This window comes from Xylocopa sonorina, chromosome 12 (assembly GCF_050948175.1).
Source record: "Xylocopa sonorina isolate GNS202 chromosome 12, iyXylSono1_principal, whole genome shotgun sequence".
Classification (NCBI taxonomy): domain Eukaryota; kingdom Metazoa; phylum Arthropoda; class Insecta; order Hymenoptera; family Apidae; genus Xylocopa; species Xylocopa sonorina.
Window position 1 is genome coordinate 10,998,933 of NC_135204.1, and position 13,304 is coordinate 11,012,236.

Genomic DNA, 13,304 nt, shown 5'->3' on the forward strand with positions numbered 1-13,304 from the left:
GTTTGGTTTGGTCGCAACCGTCGCATCCCCTCGAAGACAGCGAATGGTACACAGCCGCGTGTAACACGATCTCTTTGTTGGCGAAGAATGAAAAAGTCACTACACAAGGTACATTAAAAGATTTTCATCGGGGATTTCTCCGGTGCTGCTACCGTGTGCACGTCGTTCCCCGTCGGCGACGAACAAAAAGGAAACTTCAATGAAATTCCTGCGTGTTCATCCGCGGCTTCATCACGAGAGGCAAAGTAATTACATCTCGTTTTCTACTACCGAGATCGATTCGAAGCTTTTTTTTTTAGGAAAAAAGTTGACTAAAGCTTCAACTTTGACTAAACCCTGTACAATAATGATCGATACCTGATTATTAAACATTTGGACGGAATTCAAATTGCTGGATCTAATTTGGCCGAGGTCCGAACGTCTCCTATGGCCATATGACATTTTCTCTCACCTATTCTTTACGAACAGACATTTCCGATAAATTACTCGCTGCCGCTCGACGAATCTTCGGACAAACTTTCCTCGTTTTTCCGAGAGAAAACTTGGCTCTGAACATCTATCGGCCCGCGCCGAGTATACATTCCGTAAAACCGTGCATGGTAAACTAGAAACACTGTCACTCGTCCGTAAGGAAACTTATCGAGAACTCGTCCGACTATTTCTTCGAGACTCGAGTAGTCAAAATCTCTTCTTTTTCTCGTTTGTTTGTTTGTTTGTTTTTTTTTTTTTTTTTTTTTCTTTCTAGAAAAGAGGAAGAAAGTGGTACGCGAAAGCATTCCGACGCTAGTTGGATCGAGGCAAGTCGGGGTCAAGAGGTTAAAACTCGTACGTCGAGCTAAGCTTCTTTATTTTCTCCTGATCATATCAGAGGATTAACCATTATCGTGTCCGGCTGATTAATCCCACGAGGTTTCTTAGCGATCGCGACGAGGTACGCACGCGCGACGCAACGCGCAACGAAACGAAACCCTTGGGGTAGAAACGATCGATTTGCGATTGATGGTCCGTTGAGTCGTGACTGCTGTTGCCCTGTTCGTGATTTCTCGTGATTAGACTTGAATATGTAATTAATCGGTTCGCCCCGAGAGTGTCGTTCGTGAGGACGTATACGGTACGGTGATAACGTCTGAACGCGTCTCGCTGACCAGATACTTGATTAAATGGTTAAACGAATTTAGTTATTTCGCTTTTCTCGAATTTGCAGTTAAAATGAAAGGGAAGGTTGGTAAGAAGAAAGGCAGAACGGTACACGCCAACCATGACCGAGGAGAGAGACCGTGCCCATTCTGGTTTGCCCACGTGCGGTTACTTCGTTCGTTGACTCGATATTAACTTAGGAGTATCTGTTATGCACACGCTAGGTTGCATAAAACATTCGCTTCGAACCAGATACGGTGATGTAAATAGTAAAGGGGATTTACAACTTCCTAGTCGAAGCGGACAGAGAAAGTGGACGAGGCGATTCGCAACTCGACGGCTTACCGTTTATAGTCACCGTCGTTCCACCGTACTCCCGATTCATCTCAACGACCATAACATTCGCGAGGTATCGCGCTATCGTCCCGTTGCGAACGATTGCGAACTGTGTACGCGCACGTGCAAACTTGCGCTTTCTATATACTCTTGTTATCGTTTCGTCGCGTAAAATGGTGAAAATATTTCGACTGTTTCGAGAAGATGGCTGGCAGGTTGCCAGAGCTCGTTGATCACGAGAGTCCGATAAAAATCAAAGGTGAACAGGTCGAACGGGGAAATTTATTTGTTCTTCCCTCTAGGCCGAAATATCTCTAACGATTTCGAATTCAATGCTTTTCAATGAAAATTCCTCTTGTCGAATCGAGTGGTAATCTCTCGCCTCGCCTCCCGTATAGAGGGCAAAGGTTCCGTTTTTTTTTTCTTTTTTTTTTCTTTCTCTGTTAATAGCTAACCGATACTTTGATGAGAGATCGAAAAGGATGCGACACGGGTGCGTTTTCCACTCGCGGGAAATTGATTTTTCGCCAAAAGGGAAGAAAAACAGGTCGCTCGACGGTGTAACCCAGATTTCGAGTGCGCCACGCGAACCGGAAGACAAGTACTCGCGAGATTCCCCCGCGCGGATACGATCGCGAGATGTTTTCCGCCGTCTCTGGCCCGCATTTCACCTTTTTCCATACTCACCGGTGTATTCACCGTTTGCCCGGGGAATCGCCGGACCGACAACTCTCTCCAACGATTTTCCGCCCCGAACTCACTCCCGCTCTTTCCTCCGCTCAACTATTCCCCGAACCCTTCGAATCTTCTCAGAATTCGGAAAACGGAAATCCAAACTGAATAATCATTCGAATTCATTCCACATAGGAGGGTGCGAAACTTGCAGAACGGAATCGAAGAAAAATTAGAATTAAATGGAAATCGAGCGTAAGGACAGCCTGCTCTTCTATGGATTTTATTGTATTAATTCTTAGCTTCCTAATTGGATTACCCTCGAATTAATTGGCGCGATTAAACGGCCGAACTACGGCGTCTCACCGACGGCGTCGACGAACGTTTATACACGCGGAAATTTATTGGACGTCGTTTCAACGTCACCTGATTTTTTTTCAAAGCCGCGGCGTACATTATTCACGACCGTACAACATTTTTCCTCTTCCGGTTAGAGTAACGGTGAAACGTGTACGCTGTTCCTGTTTTCGAAACTTTTAATACGATATTAAATATACGCGTAAATTTCTTGGTGTTCCATTTTTTCAGCAGAAATTTATTCCGCGCAAGACGGTAAAATGTGTGTTGGTGTGAACGCGCTGTACTTCAGCCAAGGGGCCGGAAGTTGGCTTGGAAAGTTACCAAAAAGATAGCCGAGAGGGGAGGAGACAGTCGTCCTGGCGCCCGTGCAACCCCATTTGACAATGACGAGAAAATAAAAACAAGGGAAACGAGGAAGGAAGAAAGAAGTCCGTGCGAGCGATTTGAATGATCGAGCAACGAGGTTGTTCGGCGGAGAAATCGGAAAACATTGCGAGTTCAGTGGATAGGGAACGTCGATGGTCGGACAACGCGGCGCTACTACGCTTCCCTTACTAGAAGACTTTCCTTTGGCTATTTTCACCTTCCGCAGATATTCTATTTCGAATTGGGCCGATCAGATGTTTCATTTGGGTCGATGCCAGTTTCTCTACGGCACTATGTCTATAATAAGAATGGAATTATCAAGATGTTGCGGCACATTAAACTTTCAAATCTAACGATTGCACCCGGTCGAACCGTTCTAGCCAAAAGCTAGCAAGGTTTATACGATTTGGCTAGTTTTTAGCCGAGATCGGCTCTGGATCGATACGTTCCATCCTCGAGTATCGATGCGAGCAAGGATACGCGGACTTTTTTACCCAGAACCCTTCTTTAAGGGTCCCGTTTGCCTCGGGAATACACTCGGAGTGGGGTCTTTGCATCGTCTGGTGACCGAACGATCTTCTCCAAAGCGACCGATGAACCACGATGGAAACAAAGAATCATCTCCCGGTTTCGCCAACTATCCTCCAACGATAATGCCACGAAACGCGAATCGCAACCCTTATCAGCGACGCGCGAGCCAACAAACAATGCCGGCGGACAATACTCGTCTCTCTCGAATCGCTAATTACTCGCCGCCCCCTTCGAACCCCGAGCATTTCTCGATCGACGATCGATCTTTTCTCGTTTTCGGTTATACCTTTCCAGGCATTTATCGATAATCCGAATACACTAAGTTGAACGACCTCGAGTCGGGTAATTGAAACGAGGTCAAGAGGTGGAATTCACCGGATGATCATTTATACTTGCTCGTTGCCTAATCAAGGATTAATACCCCTTTTGCGAAGGCGTTCCCTACGACCGCGATGAAATTTCTCGGGAAACTCAGAGATGATCCGTTCATTATGACGTGGAATAGAGTAATCTGCCAAATAATTTCCCCATTAGCCGGTTAATTTGGATCGCGGCGAGAAACATTCCAGACTGTGTGGAATTTGCATACTGCGCGCGTGAAATCCGTCCCGAGGTTCTTCAATTACGAGCCTCCGCGAAAATGTTTATGCAAAAGACCAACCATCACGGGCTCGCTTCTTATTTATCGTCTGATTCGGTGCAGACGTTGTAATCGAAGTAGAACCTATCACTACAGAGTCGGTGTAGTATATAGTGGGTGGCCACGCGCGATCTTGATAAGACAACCCGAATGGGGATGCGCGTGTAACGATTCCCCGGCTAGTTGGTTCGGCTGGTTAAAAGCCCTGAGCACCGGAGAAAAGAAGCGACGTGGCTTGAAACGAAGGAGACGGGGAGAAACGCGAACGGCGGACGGTGAAGATAAAAAAGAACGGAGCTGTTGCAGAAGAAAGGAACCGAGTCGGCAAAGAAAGAGACAGGGAAACAGAGGGAGAAAAAAATGGAAGTAGGTGAGGGAAGAGAGAGAGAGAGAGAGAGAGAGAGAGAGAGAGAGGAGGGAGAAACCGACCGATACGGAGGGAAAGACCGGAGAGAGAGAGAGAGAGAGAGAGAGAGAGAGAAACCGGGTGAAAGAGTCTGGTAGGAATCCATTAACGAGTGCCGTTTTCATACCTCTTCTATGCCATCCCTCCCCTCTCTCTCTCTCTCTCTCTCTCTCTCTCACTCTCTCTCTCGTTCTCCAGTTACTACCACCCACCCTTTACCTCGCGTCACTCTTGCTGTTTGAAAGAGCACCTACCTGCACAATAGATCGTTCATTACCGATACCGGGGTGCCGCGACGCGGCGCGACGCAGACTCGACCGAAAGTAGAAAGAAAGATAATAATGCGAGAAAAGGAGGAGCGTATTTTGCATCTTGGCATCCGCACCATCCTTCGCGAATATTTCCCAACGGCGTTTCAAGTGCTAAATGGAAAATGTATCGCTCGAACCTCCCTTCTAACTGTTATCCGTCGATTTTCTTCTTATCCACCGTAACGAGCATCCGTGGAATATTTCACTCGATGGAACATAGTCGGAACACCGGGTTGGATGATTTTTACAAAATTATTCGAACTTTAATGACCCGGATCCTCTCTCGTTTCAGCGACGCGTCAAAGCCTTGAAGAGTCCCGGAAGTGACAAGACAGAGAGAGAGAGAGAGAGAAAGAGAGATAGAGATAGAGAGAGAGAGAGAGAGAGAGAGAGAGAGAGAGAGAGAGAGAGAGAGAGAGAGAGAGAGCAGCCGCGACCACCGATGGCGGCCGCGAGCTTTCCACCAAACTTCTCGAACGTTGGCATATTGGAGAACTGGTAAGTGACTCTGTCACAGCTTGTCGTACACTTTGGAATTATAACTAGAAGCCTCTTAAGGGAAGCGTCTTCGAAAGCTTCGTTAACGCTGGAGATCGTCATCCCCAAGATCGTCACTAAATTTCGCTTCGACCAGAGTCGAACAACCTGGATAACGTACATAGATATCGTATCATCCCGTTGATAGCTTCCCTGGACTTGAAGTAGACGCGTTCTTCTACGTGTCGTTCCTTCTAACGAAGCCAAAGTCTAAATCTACAATAGAAAAGGCATGCGGTGCGAAGGAGGCGAAATAGATTTCGAGCGCGATAATTTGCGCGATGATTTTCGGCTTGGTTAGGTTAGGTTTCTCCTACCCGAAAGTCGCATCTCTTCAGGGATGTACGGACACGTTACTTAATCATTCCGTTTGCGCGCGAGCTCGTTCATCGAGCATCAATCATTCGAGAAGAGATTAACGAGGTTCGTCCCGAGGAAATCGGGCCGCTATCTGGCTCGATAATTCGATTCGAATTCGCTGGCTATTGCCGCTATAATTCCCTGCTAAACGGAATAATGATAATAGGCCAATTAGATGTCGTCCTGACGCTACTATTTCGCGTTTAAAATGTTGATCGCAGAGCGGACAGAGCGAATTTATTTAACGGGTGAAAGATACGGTGACGCCCACGCGGTGTAAAATCGGCGGCTGGAATAACGTGGGTGGTGTACCGAATTAGCTAATGTCAACCGGACATTACGCGGTCGAAGCGGACACAGCGCGCACTCTCCTCTTCCGTCCTCCTGGTAGCGTTCGCATTCTTCGGAATCACCTGAGATTTTACGAATACTCTTCTCCCGAGCCGAAGGGAGTCTCTTGTCATTTCGATTTCCTCGAAAATACGAAATTTAATGGCTTCGTGAAACGAAGCGAACCGATTACTTTTGAAAAATATTTCCAATAGTCGGTTTCCAATAGTTGCGTCGCGCTGCCTCTGCGTTTTAATTACAGTCTGAGCGAATTTCATCGAAATACCGGAGGAGTCGGCTCGTAATTTCGGCTGCGTAATAACAGTAAGGAATAAAATAGCACGGAAGCAGAACGGTGGAGATACGTTGACCTAAAATATGCGAGGATACAGCGCGGCAAATGCGCTCAGAAGATTCCTCGATAAACTCGTAACACGTATCGAACTTACCTACCCACGGTCCGGGTATTTTGTCTATCGTTACGTCTATCGTAACTAATATTCCACGTTCGATACATTCCTCGCGAAATGTAAAAAATTCCACCGGAATATTTGGAAACGCGCATACTCGGCTGGACCCGGGTTGGACACTGGGCCCCCGATACGTAACTTTTCTTTTACGATACGTTAACAAAACACGGTAGATGAACACGTGTATTTCTGACGACACTGAAGAGCGAATTCGTCTCATAAATCGTTGAGAAAAAGATAATTGAATAGGGCAAACAGCTAACATTCTCAGCTAACATTTCTAATTCCGGGTTTTTCTCGGGGCACACGCTCGAGACCTCGACTCCGACGATTCCGCGATCGGAATGACCCCGGGCTGTCGATACTGGTTCCGGTGTCCGATAAGGGTAACGAAGACCCGTACTTTTGTCGTGCGAGAGAAGAATACCCTCTTCGCCCTTCCTCGTTCGTTCGGCCTATTCTTTCTTTCTTTCTTTCTTTCTTCTCTGCCTATTTCCTTTTCCTCCGGCGCACTCCGCCGCTCTCTTTTTCTCCGTCCTCCTCCTCTCTGTATGCCTCCTCGAATCGATACGGTATCAACCTCGAAACGGGGTTGGAGAGTCGATGGTAACGATCTCGTCGCGCGATATACCTGCCAGGATATCCCGGATCGACACGGAGCCTGTTCGCGCCGTTTCCACATCCTTATCCGACACCCATTCAATTTCAAAACGCAAACTTCATCTCCGCGCAACTTCCAGATATTAATAGGACCAATTGCTCCCGTCGCACAGATTACACGTAGATATCGTAGTTTTCCTACAGGGAAAAGGATTGGGCGTGGTGGACGCAGACGGTAAATCGCGAATTGCCGACGGGGGATAGAAATCGTTTTCGCGCACGCATTCTCGTCACGATGTGCACCGGCTGGCACGGCGCGCCAGACACAACCTCTGCTTTACTACTTACGACCCTACCCTTCTTAACCCATTTATGCACCCAACTAATTTTATACTACGCTATACCGTTATTGCAGCCGATTTCGAAAATTCTACTTTTTTTTAAATAATAACATACTTTTCCCATTCATGTTGCGCGAGATCCTTTTTTCTTTCCCGTCTTATATATTCCGCAGTTCGTCACGAGGAAACGTCGTCTGAAAGTTGTACGAGATGGAACACGATACTCTTCTCTTTTATGGGACCCTGTAGTCTCAAGGTATACGTCGAACAATGTAATCCTGCATCGTGTTTCTTGGATGAATAACGCGCCACGCGAGCACCTAGGGTTACCTTTCTTCCTTTGAAAAATCATTCTTTTCTCAATTTTCCCCAATCAAAATTCAAGTATTCTCTTTCGGCCCATTTTACGGTGTTGATCGGTGCTTCGACCGAACCCGTGGAATAGCTGAAGCCGACGGTGGAACAGGAAGGTAGTTTACGCGCGGTAAGTCGCGAAATTAATGGCAACGAGAAATTTATAGATTCAATTTCCGCGATATTCAAACGGGTCGTGGTTCGAGCTCGCTTAGAATTCGAGTCCGTTCGACCGAAAGAATTTCAACGTTTCCTCGAATTTTTTCTTATTCCCTTATCGCAACGCGTTACGATAAGAAATTTGCTCGTACGTACTACTAATTCTTTCTGGCTCCTCGGGAGTCGCATTCTCGAATCGCGTTCCTTATCGCGTGTTCATCGATATCGGAATATTCCCGATGAGAATTGTTCACGATTCGAGGCTTTTAACGTCCTCGGGGTATCTGTTCGACAGAATCAATTAGAGCACACTTCGTTAGCTCGATCCGCGACGTTATCTCCCGAAGGAGAGAACGGTGGCGAACCAACGTGCAAGTCGCGCCACGGAAATTAAATTTACGTAATAAAATCGTGCGTTCGCGACGCCTCCGAAGCGAAAGGATAGGTGGTTTCCTTCCCTCGCGAAGCTTCGCGTTACCCGGACGAGCAAGTCCGAGAGTACTTCCTGCGTTTTGTCCCTCGATCTCTCTCCATCTCTACAGAGTCGGAGTCGCGTTACATGGGGGAGGGAATATTACAATGGACAATTTGCCCGTTTCCCCCGTAGACGCATTTTTGAAACGCGTCGAAAATATCCGCGGACAAAACGGTTCCTTAACCGTAATAATTATACGAGCGGGGCACTAAGCGTGTTTCGCCGTTTGAATGGAAATGATATCTACTTGGCGAGATTAAAGTCAGGATACGGTGTACTTGCACCGTTTAGATATCGCTAGCGGTTAGTACTCCGCGTATCGGTATTATTCGGATCGTATCGATATTCGTAATATCCTCCGGGTAGCGTCGATACGCGAATCAAATGAAAAATATCGACAATGCGAACAATAGGCTCGTTCGATTCTCATACGCAGCTACTACGATTCGCAGCAGAGTTTCGAGAAATAACCCAGATACGCTCTACAGATACACTGGTGTGGATATTTTTTTAATAAAGGAAAACGCACGGACGTTCACCTTGGTGCGCGGTGTAGATTGAAAAAGATGTGTCCGTGAATCATCGTACACACGGCCTTTTCGCCCCGTACGAGCCGGCACATTTACCTTGGGTCTCGAGGCACGCGCGTCCAGAATCTGGCCAACGATTTGGAGGCCGGCCAGCTAGACTACTCGATCCTGACCTGCCCTCTTGACGTTTCGCCGTGCGATTCTCGAGTAAAGAGCGAGTCCGCGGTACCAGGGATTACACTCGAAACCCTGAAAATATGTAACCGCAATTACTCCGACAGTTTACCTACCGCAACAAACTACGCCGTTTACCGTCTAGCATTGACTTCTCCCCGCAATCATTTAGAAAAGTTCCAAGTCATCGACGAGTGATGCAAGAGAAACTACCATTTCCAACTCGACTATCCATTCTACCGAAGCGCGAGCAAAAAATTATATCGTTTCTAAGTAGTTCGTATCCAACGAAAACCCGTTGTTGTAACTCGATCGAATTTTAGTAGTAGCAGTAGCAGAGTTTGAAAAGCAAGTGGTTCAGTGAGCACCACTGGAAAGAGCGGACAGCACGAGGCATAGAGTCTTTTAGCGAAGGGCAGCGTAACTGCGAACCGGCATATGCACATTCTCCGTCTGCGTGCGCCTGTTTCGTAGTACGCGCCACGGCCACGTTCGCATAAGGGTGCGCTCGCTCCTCCCTCCAGGTGTCCCAACCTAACCTACCCCTACTTCGCAACGTATCCCTTGGTTCGGCCAATCTGTCTCCCCTCGCTTCACCGCGACGCCCTATCCGTTCTCGGTCCGCGCGGTCGGTTCTCTCCGTTCTATCCCCACCATTTACAACGTTTCCCCTCCCCGGCGACGGGACGAGAAGCCGAGCGCACAGCTGCCACACTGTGAAGTGCGAGGACTGGAGAGACGCTCAGCGACGCCGTTACCGTCTAGCCGGCCATTTGGAGTATAACCTATAAAACTGTCGAGCAAGGAAGAAAGGGGGATAGTCAAAGAGGGAGGGAGGGAGGGAGGGAAAGAGAAAAAGCGCGAGAGAGAGAGAGAGAGAGAGAGAGAAGAGTGAGTGAGAGTGAGCGAGCAAAAGAAGGAGAGAGAGAGAGAGAGAGAGAGAGAAGGAGTATTGCGGCCGGCGTGCGTTTCTCGTGTTTTCCCCGTCTCGCGGTGACTCGCGTCCTATCAATCGTGGGTGCTGTTACCGCGTCGAAAACCGGTCCGACTCGCAAACTCGTCGTTACCGAGATCGTGGTACGCGTCCCTTTCTTTGGTCGTTCCGCACGCGGTGGCACAGCCCGATCCACGAACACCCGGCATAAGCAGGCCCTTTGTCTCGAACGCTCGGCAGTTGGCTGGTCTGGCTGTTTTGCGAGTGTTGGACGGACGATCGTGGTTGTTTTGGCGGTACAACGGGCAGCAGCACCGGGTTCTTCGTTTCTCTTCCGATTCTATGTATATTCGTATCCTCGCGACCTTGAACTTGTGCGCCTCTATCGTATCGAGTGGTTCTGTGTTGTTCGTTTAACCTGTGACGTCGATCGCACCAAGGTGAACACACAGTGCGAAGAGAAGACCGGAGCCAGACGGAACGAAGAAAGAGAGCCAAGGAGTTACTGGTCGAGAACGAAGCGACGACGCGATCCTGGAATCGAACACGTCCAAATATGTTCCCGTACACTACCTTCCCGGCAGTAGGGTAAGCAAGCGACCAATTCCCATTTTATTATTTTATTCCCCGTGGTTCAAGTCGTTCGACAGCCGATTCCTTCCCTTTGTTTGCGTCTCTCCGTCTACCGTCCTACGAAAGATTACCGGTTTTCTCTAGTCCATCCAAGTGTTTCGGTGTTCGTGTCCTCTCTCCTGTAAACCCTTTCATCCCGGATTGTTTGTTTTCGTCGTGCTCGGCTGTCATACTCGCTTCGAATCGCTTGATAATGAGCTTCGCGTACGTACACGTCGCTTGCGCATTTGATCTTGTGTGCCCATGCTTTATTTCGCGAGTAGAAAACCGGCCGCAGGAAAAAAAGCGCGTGCAACTGGCATCGCGACGCGCGTGTGTGTGCGCTGCGCGAACACGGAGAAAGAGACAGAGAATGTGCGCGTCCGTGCGCGCTCGAACCGTACGGCAAAGAACGTAGGGCCGTGGAAGAGAAGGAAGGATGTATGCACGTTCCTACAGGATAGGCGGTATACATACACCCGAACTTGGAGCGCGTCGACGCTTTGTCCTTTTCCCCTTTGTCTCCTTCTCCCTTTCTCTGTCGCGCTTTTGCCCTTCCCTCCTTCTCTCTCTCTCTCTCTCTCTCTCTCTCTCTCTCTCTCTCCATCTATCCATCTATCTATCTATCTACCTTCCTCTCACGCTGATGTTTCAATGTGTATACTGCGTGCAAACGAGTAGATAGGAGCGTGTGCGCCTACTAGGATCGCGCGGGGAGCCCTTGCTGACTGGTTCAGAGAAATCAATCGCGTGCAAACGAGAATGGCTGCGAGAGGGACGATTCGAAAGTTGACAGAAATGTTCGCGTTTCGTCGTGCTGTCTTTCCGCGCAACGAATAACCATAGAACGATCGTAGCGTGGTAAACGTTGGAGAATCTTGTCGCGTGTCGCGACTGGTATCGCGAGTTTCCTCTAACGAGAAACGCTTTCTTGGTCGTCCTGGCAACGTAACACGACGATTCGGTGCTGTTCGCGAGGGGAATAAAGCAGAAAGAAGCAGCGAAAGGGTGCAGGGAGTAGCGTGACACAAGGGCCGTCACTTTTGCAGTTAGGTTAGATCGTCGCGGTTCTGTCTCTCTTTAACCCGGTCGTCATGGCGATGATAAAACAACCGGCTGGCAGCGTTGCCCAACCGGTAAGGTTAGGTTTCCTTTCGCGAACTCCGACTTCCATCTCGAAATGAATTTACGCGAATCCGAGACTCCGCGCGCACTCGCATGCCTAACTTAACGCGTCGTAAAAACACCTGCAGGGCAATCAAACGTGCCGGTTTTTTTTTCTTTTTTTTTTTATTTTATGCGCAACACATCGTTCTCAACAATGGTTGCCAATCGTAAAGCGTACTTATCGATGCTTTCTTGCGCTGCAACGTTAGCGTGGCGAATTGGATCGAGGCTGCGTGTACCACGTGTTTTTGAACGTTGCCGATTTTATCGGTGAACCGCGAATAATTTACGTACGAATTACGTGCCTCGTAATTCTACGTTACGAAACCACCACCGATATACCACTGAACTCCTCTTAAGATAGAAACGAGCAACCGTTCTCTGGCTTAGGTTCTCCGAAATATGCGAATCGGAAAGTAAACTGGACGTAAACTGTACGCGCTCTCGGTACGAAAGATGCGCTCGATTCATTTTGTGCATCGTGTATCCGGGTGCTCCCTCAAAGAACCAACTGTGTCGCACTCTTTATACGTTAAACAGTTCGGCTTTGTTCAGTTATCTTTACTTTAGTTTGAATAATGGTTGGTTAAAAAACGCTCCCGTCCCAGAAGGCGGAAGGCGTAGAAGGAAAGGTGCCGCGAAGCTTGACCAGAGAGAGAAGTTTCATCCGGAGCACAATTCCCTGGCACGGGGCCCAATGATAAAGGTAGACCGAGAGCAACGAGCGAACGTTTGTTTCTCGGTGGAAAGCGTGGCTTGTAATTAGTTTGGACGATAGGTCGCGGCCGGTTATACCGAGGAGCACGCAATTGGTTTTGCTAGAACGGCGAGAGAGAAATTGGTTGCGCGCGACGCGGCGGATGGAAGCTGCGGGTGAAAGAGAGACCGAGGATAAAAGGGATCGGAGTCACGTGTTTTCTTCGACCAGTGAATATCCGTCATTGTGCAGTCGATAACCAGCAGCGTGGCCAGCTACGATCCGCGAATGTTGTGTCAATAAATGTCCGTCACTGACACCGTCAGATGCTTTTAGTGCGCGGCAGTCTGGCCATCGCCCGGACTGCTCGATTATTTGCCTCGGTGGAGAATCGCGCTCGAGGTGCTTTCGATGTCACCGCTGTTCACTTCTGTTGTGACTTCCACACCGGCCGGATAAATATCGGGAAATTTTCCTTTGCTCTCCGTACTTTAAAAGATATCATCTCCGAGTGGTTCGCTTTTCAAACCGTTTCCGCTCGCTCGACTGTTTTCGCTCAGTTTTTACCGAGCGAATAAAGTAAGAGAAAATTTGACAAACCCCTCGGTTTCGAATTTCTCCCCGGGTTTTTTGCATTCGATATCCTGCTCGAAGCGTAGTTCGATACGCAACATGGAACCGATCGACTTGGTGGTGGCCGTCGAACCGGGACTCGGTTCTGCAAAAAGTATTCTAGCTAGACCGGTGGTATCCAGTGACAAAGACCTCGGTCGATGCACGTGGTGGGCACTATCAGGCTTCTCTC

The 13,304-nt window shown here is 48.4% G+C and overlaps 1 protein-coding gene across 12 annotated transcripts in view; it reads left to right on the forward strand.

Moving 5' to 3' along the window:
- Positions 1-13,304, forward strand: part of Msi (RNA-binding protein musashi) — a 50,235-nt gene that overhangs the window by 20,908 nt on the left and 16,023 nt on the right. For 4 of the 12 annotated variants that reach the window (XM_076905417.1, XM_076905415.1, XM_076905419.1 and 1 more), the window contains 2 exons: positions 5,052-5,082; positions 5,137-5,257. The exons of 2 other annotated variants lie outside the window; for them this stretch is intronic. In XM_076905417.1, the coding sequence (XP_076761532.1) occupies positions 5,202-5,257 (56 nt within the window). In that variant the 5' untranslated portion in view covers positions 5,052-5,082; positions 5,137-5,201. Of the gene's footprint in view, positions 1-4,207; positions 4,413-5,051; positions 5,083-5,136; positions 5,258-9,954; positions 10,612-13,304 lie in introns of those variants that run through there. 6 more of the 12 variants (XM_076905414.1, XM_076905416.1, XM_076905421.1 and 3 more) reach the window with 4 other exon arrangements.